Consider the following 10,095-nt stretch of genomic DNA (forward strand, 5'->3'; position numbering starts at 1 on the left):
ATTTTTTTTTGCCTCACTTTCAACATCAGCTGCAATTGAGCGCGACCGCCACGGCTCCACGACGACGACGACGTACCGGGCGAGCGTTTGGCCAGCTTGAGACGGGGCAATTTTCCAAATACTGCCCGAAACGAGACTGTGGTCCTCGCGCTTGAGCGCAGAGTGACACGCAGACAGCCCACGGTTGCCTTAGGCCCGTGGATGCACGGGCACACTATTTTTTTATTATTATTATTTTGCTACGGTCGTCCGCCCAAGGGACGCGCACTCGCGCGACAGAGCAGGAGGCACATTCCGTTGGGGCTTCTTTTTTTCGCCACCTCAAGAGCGCATTTGTGTTTTACAAATTGCTTGATCATCAGAACCCGCTGGACGCAAACGGAAGCACTTTGGGGTGGATTTTAGCCCTACCCCCTTTTGCCAGGCGCGTGTGCCACTTTGCAACGGCGCAAACCACCGAACGAACCCCCGTTCGATTTCTCTAAATTTATCAAACGAACACACGGCCACGGAGGTATCGCGTCGAAACTTTCTTCTCGGGGCGGCGGTTCGCGATCACCGCGCTGATCGCGGACGGATCATCGGACGTTTTATGCCGCCTGCTAAACGGGCCTTTCTTGGTACACACAGCACGGGGAAAAATCGCGTTGCAATTGGCCACTGGCGCAAGAATGTAATCACTTAAGCTGTGCGTTGAACGAATGCGCACCGATGTTATGCGGACGGTCCGTGGGCGACGCGGTACACGCAGGTTGCTTCGCTGCAAACCCCTGATCTTCTTCTTCTTCTTCTTGTAGCCGTTTTCAACGAAGCAATTGTTGGATGGATTGGCACTAGCTTAGGCTAAGTTTAAAGCATTTGTTAGCAACTAACTGGTAGCTAGCACTGCATGCGTTCCTCTACTATGGCTTCTAATTTCAATTCTAGCTATTCCGACGAGTGTGCAAGCTAGAGCAGGAATTCAAACTAATGCGTTTTGTTTTGTTTTTTACCCATCGTTTCAGTTACGTATGACATTGCTTGAAGCCGTTTGACTTTATCCACAGTGCATTTACACGCTCGAGTTCAAGTGCGATATCGGTACCTGTGGTATCCACTTTTAAATGCGTTTATGATAATGAGATATTGTGAGTTATTGAAAAAAATTGGACATGATAAGAGGAAAAAATTTTTGTTTGAATATTTTTTTAAATTAAAACAAATTTGAAGATATCTAATATTTAATATCAGATAATAAAACTGCCCATAGTGAGGTATGACAACAGCGGAACAGGAACGCAGTTGAAAATGGAACGCAAAATGTCGTTGAAATAGGTGTTCAAAATAGCAAAGCATTTGTAATGATTATGAAAATATTAAAAATATTATTTTATTGAAATTACTAGCAAATAATCAAATTATTCTATCCAGTCTTAATCTTTGTGTGATAATAATAATAATTTTAGACCATTACATGAGTATAAAATCGCATATCAAACCCCAAATATTTTGTGTTAATCAAAAACCAAAGTTAAAAACTTGTATCGTTTGAAAATAAAACGCCATAAAAGTGTGCTTACAACAAGCTTCTTTTTTTTACAATTGATATATATTTACAGTATACATCCTATGGAGTTCCCTTTCTATTGGGTTGAAAACTCTAATGGGGTAAATCTCCATTTAGTGACTAAACGATCGGAAAACACGCTTTTTGAACTTTCTTTATGACGATAATATATATGAAATTGAAAAATACATAATTACATTATAATACGTACAAGCGATTTTACCATTAATTTAACATAGGACGTACAATTCATATTTTTTAACTTTTGGGGTTTCAAAAATCAATATGATTTTTTTTTTGGTATTTCATGAAGTATTAGCAAAGAACGCAGGGAAATGCAGAAGCAACAAAAAGTTAATCATATTCTTTCAGTGCCTTCACCATTGTTCTGTTAATTTTTGAAGCCCTAAAAATGCATAACCGTTTCAAGCACCCGATGCATATTGGGGGAAAATCTTTCTCCACCTCATAAGTCACATAATGCACATCAATGCCTGCCGCTATTCGTAAAAAATGATAATAATTTCAAACTGTTGGCTGTTATTAAATCTGAAAAATGCGTCATTTTGTCTAATTAATACAGCCCTGATACAAGAAGCAATTAAAAAATAGCTTTTCAAAAAAATCTCAAATTTAAGCTTAAGATCTTTGAATTGAAATAAGTTGTAGTCGTAGGTCTTCCAAATTTCTTCTTATTTGTTTGCCAAATTCTGAAATTATACATCTTTGTTTGAAAAATATTCATCATTGATGTGATATTTAAGGGAAAAAAACACACGTCACCACACCGTTCTGATCAAATCTGAATGTTTATTCCATTTGTCCATTTCGAATCGCAGATTTTTCGTCAAGTCCTCTGGATACAATCTTCCTTAAACCTAATACAAACCATACGGTTTTACATTACAATGATAAACGTACATCGACGCTATAAGCGTTTCGTTTCGCTGTGTGCTACGCATTAGTGAAACTGCTACATCGCTAACACTGGTACAGGAACAAATAAATAACTTAAAAGCTTCTCTGCCTTGCGTTCCGTTCCACCTGCCGATTAGCAGCGTGATTAGCAAAAATCAAGATAGCACGAAGCGCGTCTCGCGCCATCGTACACCAAATGCGTCTCATCCTTGCTCAGGTATATCTCGCCATAAAGCTCCAAATTTCTTCGTCATGGCTCTCCGCAGTCTCCGGTACTGAACCGGCGTTCCGGGTAGGTAGCTCCATCGAGACCGTGTCCACTTGCCCGGAGCTGCTGATGAAGTCGGCTGGAAAAAAGGGAGCGCACTTCGAAGAAAATGCTAACCCTGAGGGTGTCCCGAAGGCGGAGCGTGGTAAATGGGTTGCTAAACTCTTAAAAATATCACAAAAGATCATCACGCAGGTGGCCACTGGCGGGTTCTACCAGTTGGAAATCTCGCGCGTACGCTCCAGCGCCGGTTTCCTGTGGGTGTGGAGAAAATACGTGAAAAATCGTCACAAGCCGTGCGTGCGAGCTGGAATGATCCTGTGAATGATCCTCGGCACTTACGGAAGCATTCGCGAGAGTGCTACTTTGTGCAGTGACTGTGACATGGCCGCTGCCGATGCGATACTGGACGTGGAATCCTGCGAAATCGTCCGCTGGATGCCTTGTGGAGGCGTTTGCTGAGCTCGCCGGAATGGATAACGCCACGGGGACTTCGGTACGTCGTGCTGGAAGCCACGGTTTTCGATGCCCATCTTGTCCGTGTGTTGATCGCGCGTTTTCGAGGACAGGCGTCTAAAATCGAAATCCCCAAATCAACAGCTTGTTCTTGTTTCCTTTTCCTATTTTCATCAGTGATCTTACCGTAGGATGCGAGATCCAAGACCTGGAGGCTCTTCCAGGCCCTTGCTGTTGCGCTTGCGATACCTAACGTCGTGGGACTCCTCCAGAATGACGTGCCGATCGTACGGTGTGTCATAGTAAACCTGCAAAACGGAACAACCAACCAAGTTCAGGCACACTGAGCAGAAGGATCTGGACAAAGTCGCAGGCACAACTTACCTCCAAAATCGTCGAAAAGCGATGCGGCCACACGAGATCAATGATGGAAATGACTAATCCGATCGCAAAGCACAATACTCCTGGAAGATGGATGGCCAGAAGTTCGAGGTTAGGTTATGCGATATAATTCACGGGTGGTTGAGAGAACTTACCGGCGATGAGCACGAGATAGAAGCACCACCCAAGATGAAAGTCAATCCGCGCACCCTCGATCATGATCATCAGTGGTCGTTTAGGCAACATCGAGCTATAACCGATGCTTGCCCCTATCAGTAGGGCTCCAGTGAGGGCCATCGTGTACGCACCATAACGCGGAACAGCGACCAGAAGTAGGTTCATCAGCAGCCACGCGGCAAACGAAGCCCTGCGAGAAACAAACCCAAAAAATGCTCAGTAAAGTAAGACGATTTCGACACTTCGACGTTGAGCTGATTGATACGATACCACAACAGGATGCTGGCGTAATAACCCGCAGCTCGATACTGGCCACCCCAAGCGAATCCTTCCTGCCCCAGGCTGAAGTATTCGGCCACCGTTAGGATCGGATACGGTAGTCCACGTTGCAGCGCATCCCGATACGAGTTGCCCATGTCATTGGCCTGGTTCCAGCTGAACCGCTCGTTGAAGTCAATATCCGGTGGTGTCCAATTGCCAACCGGCAACGCCGTCAGCGTGATGTTGATGTGCATCAACCCGATGTGTGCCCCGATCCGGGCGGGTAGCTTTTCCCGGGAAAACGACCGATACGGAGCGACGATCGTTGATTGCGCTACGTGCCAGCCTGAGCCGAGGCGACTTACTGCAAGAAAAGCACAAGCTGGGTTGGTGAGATACGGCGAATGGGGGAGCGTTTTTTTTTACGGCTTTACTGTCGGCGGGTGTGACCTTCGAGCGGAAATGGTCACCTTCTGTAAGGTGAACCCGCCGGTGATGGTGAGCCGATTGTTCCGGTTCGTCGATACCGAATGTTAGGCTGGAAGCGACCAGGGCTACTCAAAAATCTGTTGATGATCCTCGACACGGCGCGCCTAACACGTCGGTTGGGGTTGGGGATTTTATTTTACCTTATTAACGGCGGCGTAAAACTTTTGAGTGCTTCGTTTGGCAAACGGAAGGATAAACGAAAGCCAAAAAAAAAAATAAAAAATGGCGACGCATTTAAGCGCACGCAATGGGAGGGAAAAAATCGCAACCCTAAGCCGTCAGCTTAGCCCAAGAACGCCTCCATCCGTTGGCCGGTTAAACGAACATCCGGGCATAGAATGGAGTCGGATCGGTCGTGAAGAACATTTCGCACAACATCGGCGAACACCGGCTCGACAGGAAGTGACGTGCGTTTTATGTTCGATGCTTACCCGCGGCTGGAAGGTTTGTGAACATGATGTGCCATTGTTTGGCGTGCCACAGACATTTTGATGTGCCGCGAGTCAGCAAAATGCATTTTGCGATGGTGAGCAGTCTGGGTTTGACTGTAGACTTATCTTCTTTTCAAAATTAATTCGTTGTAAATTGCTCTTTCGGTTCAAAACAAACAAAAGCTTTCTTGAATGCGAAAAGCTTTTTGAGTAGAAAATTGAAATTAAACGTGAAATGACTAGACGATAGCTTAAACCGTCAAATATAATGCATTTCACTTTGATAATATAGTATTTCTTGTAGAATTTCGTAACAAAGCTTTCAATTAACTAATGTTTTAAATGTTTACTTCAAACTTGAATCTAATAAAGCTAGCTCCAACTAAAGATGGCTCACAAAAACTATTTCTTCTATATACTGTTTTATCGTAAGTATTAGTTTATCGCATCGTTCTAACGCCAACAACACTTACCCAATATGACTAGTCCAACAAATAGACTTAACGTTACTGTGGTGAATGTTGTGAATTTCTGCAAAATAAAAGATAAGGAAGAATAAAAAAAAAAACGATAGAAATAGCCAGCAAAAATCAATCAAAAATATCCCACAACCAAAGCTCCATCCTCGTGTAAATCAATTGAAACAATATTTATCCGCCGTGTAATTAATTTAAAGCGGAGGTGTACTTTTTCCCCAACAAATTGCAAACCGCTGGACCACATGTGCGCATTATGTGCCATGCGGTCGACATTAATAAATCACTTAACCCGCATGCTGCTCGTTTGCGCCTTATAATCGTGCAATAAATCAGCCAAAGTGATCAATTTTGTGCCGGCATCGCGGGTATGCCGGTATTTAACCCGCAACCCGTGAGTTAAAGAACTCTCCCGAGACGACTGTGCGGTCCACGTTCGGGGTTTCAGCAAATGATACGTTGCTAAGCTTTCTATGTTAGCAAATGTTTGCAAACATCAATTTATCGGCCATCAATCAATTGGCGATCGAACGGAGCACCAAATCACGGCCAGCGGGATCACACGGACGCCAATCGAGTTAGCTAAGCGTTGGCCCAGAGCCTGGCAGGAGGTTATAAACCACAAGGTGCCGAAATTCACGCCCCATGCCCGGGTTTTGCAGCAACCGGCACGGGATCAATCGGTTCCACCTTGCAAACGAACGGCTCGAATGGTGAAAACTGCGCAACACACGCACCAGCAGCAATAATTTCACGACATAAATGTATGCCGCAGTCTCATTAAACGCATAAAATTATGCTCCCCAAAACAGGCCACCTAGTAGCGTTTCTAGGCGCATGGACGTGTACTTTTTGGGTGGCATGTAACGACCCATTGCCCCAAGACTCAATTTCCAAGTCGTGGGTGAATTTTTGGAGGCTAACGAATGGAATGGTGGACGTAAGGGTCCAGTACGCGTACGATCGCGAGTGTTTATCGAGACAAAATGGTTTGGTACAACTTCAAATCAACGTCGTTTCAAACCACATCGCAGTTGGAGGGAACCGTGTGAACGATTTAGTGAGCTACAAACAGATTTAGTAATTGCCGGTTGCCGATTATGGAGGACTTCGTTTTAGTGAAGCCTGCATATTCCACGCAGAAAGTTTACGAAAGGTTCATCAAATGAACGCTCAATAACGGCCTTTTTCATGGTTTGTTCCCAGAGTTCGTTCGTTCTCAGACTCTGAGACCTTACGATGTTTATTGACCATTGCTCTGGGACCCAATTGCCATGGGATCATTCATGATTGTCCAGGGAAGTGTTCAAGAACGGTTGGAGGTCTCATTTACTTTCGTCAACTTTGTTTTAGTTGACGATAAAACGGGGGCAAGAACATTCGGTACAAAGCAGATAAAGTTTTGGATTAGCAAGCATCAAATGATTTGCGATTATAGGAACAACATGTTTTTCGATAACGATAAAGATTTCCAATGTTAAGTCGTTTTAAACTCAATATAATATGTTTTAAACACTAGGGATATATCTTATACTCGCCAATAAGAGTTTTGCTTCTAGAATTAGGTTGATACTCCTTGATAGGTTTATAACATTTTCAATTTGAAATTTGATTCTTTGTTTCCTAAATGGTTCATAGTATTTTCTTTTTGCGACTAGGCTTGGGCTATTGATAGACAGTTTTTTAGAGAAAAAAACGAGTTTTATCTTTGCTTTAATCCTTTTTTTAACGTAATTTGAGAAGAGTTTGACAATCTGTTCAAAAATGGCCTTTTGAATTATTTTCAATCAAATAAAGCTTTTCAGATTTTTCGGATATAAATCAAAAACGCTTCTTAACCTCCTGGGCTCTTTCATACATGTGAAAACAGGAACTTTTTTACCACCTTCATGTCCAATTATTTCGACTACTACGATAAGTGACCGCTTGGCACCGGACCCGCGGAATAGTCAGCTTCCTTTTACAAACGACAAAACGATTGCGCTACGATTACGGTTACGCGCACCAAACCCCTGCTCAAAACGCCCATTACACTGCACTTACCTGTTTCCGCACGCCGGGAAAGATGACCAGAAACGCCAGATAGACGGTGGCGAACATAACGCAAACGGCCACGATCGAGACATCGCCGGTGACGGGCGTCCGGTTCGAGAACGAGTACAGTGTTGGCGCTCCATCGTCGCGGAACGCGTCAAACCAACCCTTCATCGTGCTGGGGTCCTATTTTGGCTGCCGTTCGGTGCGGGAAACCTGCGCGGAAAATTGAGGGAAAACAAATGCGAAAAACATGGGCAAACGTTACTGAAAATCTGCATAAGTGCGAACGTGATCGTGAATCGGTTGAATACAGGCAGAAAATACGAGAGAAAGAGAGAAAGAAGCCACGTTCAAAACACCGACACCGACAATTCCGCACACGTGTCCACGGGCGTTAGATAACGTGCGAGCCGCAAGAAATTATGACGCCTGGCACGAAACAGTAACAATAACGCGGAAGAACTCGCTACCGGGGTTGCCAGTTGGCAGGTGAGGACAGTTGGGTTGTGGCGAAGATAATTGGGCGCTTTGAATAATGAGACTTCCCGCCGAGAAGGCGTTCGGTTTTGTGTGGCTTTTGCAAATGAAATGCCCAGCCGCGGTTGGAGCGGAAACGTTGGCTGTCTAAACACACCCCAAAGGTGGTTAAATATTTTCCCAAGTTAACGAAAACTCTTCACTCGTGCGCACTGGAGTACTCGCAGCATACTTGCAGCTTTTTCTTATGCGCGCAAAACAAAACATCATTTGTTTTCATTAATGCAAACGCGTTGACAATTGCGAGGCAGCATAAAATATGAGCGACGAGTGGCTCCCATTAGTTGTTCAATCTTCTTGACAATCCATCTTCAACCGAAGCCAAAAACCCACGCTCGCAACACACCTCGTGGGGCTGCTCATTGTTCGAAACTCAACACAGATCATTATTCATTTTTCCGAACGGCATGCAAATTGTACCGACAAACCAGCCACCTACGAGTGTTAGCGCTTTTCAAAACGAACATTAGCAAGTAAGATCGTAGCAAAAGTAGCGAATAGGAATAGTGAGAGGGTTCGTAAGGCCGTAAGGAACGGAAAAAAAGGTCTCCGACAGAAGTTGGCTAGTCGAAAATATTTAAATAAATCTATTGTTGTGTGCTCTAGCATGCTCTGTTGGTTCTTTTTTTAAATGTTTCTAGGATGATATCGAGTTCACAACTTTTGTGTATTTAAATTAAGCCCCAAAAATTGCTTCAAATACCAACTAGAAGATGTATTTCTCGCTCCCGTTTATGGCCCTTGTGGCCCTAACTTGTGCATATAACTGCAACACACCGGGTACGCTGCATTTGCATTTAAAAATGCACCCAACCATCCGGTCGCGTACCGCTCGAATTCCGGCTCGCGCTGGCTCCATTACAATTGAATCCGTTACAATTGCGTTGCCACACATGGTGACGGCGGATATGCAGCGGTGGGTAATTTGGAAGGTTGTGTAGGTTGCACAATCCATTCCGCAACCACCCGGTGGTGGGCTTTTTTCGAGCTGGAAGCTGCAAGCTGTTTTGCCGAGCCGTGCGTTGTACGATGGGGTTTTTCTTCATGGGGTCTACGAGACGATCGGAGAGTTTTTTTTCTCTGTCGTGGGTTGGACGGAGCTATTAGCGTGGATTTCTGAGAGTTAGTTCAGGCAAATGGGCCACCTACAACTTTCGGTGGAGCCGTGTCGGCAGCATTCGCTTCCCTCGAAGACCGGTAGCCTGTTTGTGACGCTCGTAATGCTATTACACGGAGGGCAATTTATTAACTCACGCCAGTCGTAGTACATGGAACCGTCCATGTGAGGCTTTTGAGGCACATCACGTGGAGGTAATGCTTACCAAACGTCGCAACATCGCGACTAAAACAGAAGCACCGTTTTATGGATTTCAGTTGCGTAATATATTTAACAGCATAAAGAGATTTATAACAGCCAGAACACAATGATACAATTCGTACGTACGACATAACTAGAGCAGGCTATTTAAAATGGTGACATTTTATTCAAATACAAATGAACCCAATAGAGAGAAAAACTCTAATGGTTGAGGCTGCATGCTCGCGCCAGTTTAAAGTGATTGATTACTTTTCCTCCACCACTGGCTGGAGTTAATTAGCTAATTCGTCAAAAATGCTAACCGATTCATATTCCAGACACCTTCGTTTGCAACTGCACCCTGCTCATTGAGACCCTATTGAATTCGCAGCTGCTGGATGGGGTTGGTGTGCATGGAAACAGGTCCAGCCTGGCAATGTTATAAAATAATGAGCACCATATACCAAAGGGACACCATCACCCGGCATACGATCGTTGGTGAGGAAAATAATAAAACCTACTCGCGCCAGATTTTGCTCCCAATTCGTTTCGTTGCATTTCAACGGTAGCACCGGTGATCAGGCGAAAGGTTACGCTTCACCTGTGGCAAAGGAAATCGAACCACTGCCCTTTTGTTCGGTTGCTCCGTTGATCGGCGATCATTACAAATCGCGATTGCGCGATATGTGAAAAAAAATGCCCTTCTTTTTTTTTGATCTCTCGTTCGGCGTAGATCCTATGCTCATGTGGTCGGATTTGTAACACCGCCGAATGATCAATGGCTTCAAAAGCGATTGTCAACGGCTTTGGGCAAAGGAGAA

The 10,095-nt window shown here is 44.5% G+C and overlaps 1 protein-coding gene across 1 annotated transcript; it reads right to left on the reverse strand.

Annotated features, from left to right (window-relative positions):
- Nucleotides 1-2,353: 2,353 nt before the first annotated feature.
- LOC128727439 (dual oxidase maturation factor 1) lies at nt 2,354-7,611 on the reverse strand. The gene is made up of 8 exons (XM_053821355.1): nt 7,447-7,611; nt 5,401-5,458; nt 4,017-4,371; nt 3,725-3,936; nt 3,573-3,652; nt 3,375-3,496; nt 3,075-3,305; nt 2,354-2,987 (listed from the first exon to the last, which is right to left on the reverse strand). Exons 1-8 carry the CDS (start codon nt 7,609-7,611, stop codon nt 2,945-2,947), a joined length of 1,266 nt encoding a protein of 421 aa, XP_053677330.1. The 3' UTR covers nt 2,354-2,944.
- Between the last annotated feature and the right edge of the window lie 2,484 nt (nt 7,612-10,095).

This window comes from Anopheles nili, chromosome 3 (genome assembly GCF_943737925.1).
Source record: "Anopheles nili chromosome 3, idAnoNiliSN_F5_01, whole genome shotgun sequence".
Lineage (NCBI taxonomy): Eukaryota > Metazoa > Arthropoda > Insecta > Diptera > Culicidae > Anopheles > Anopheles nili.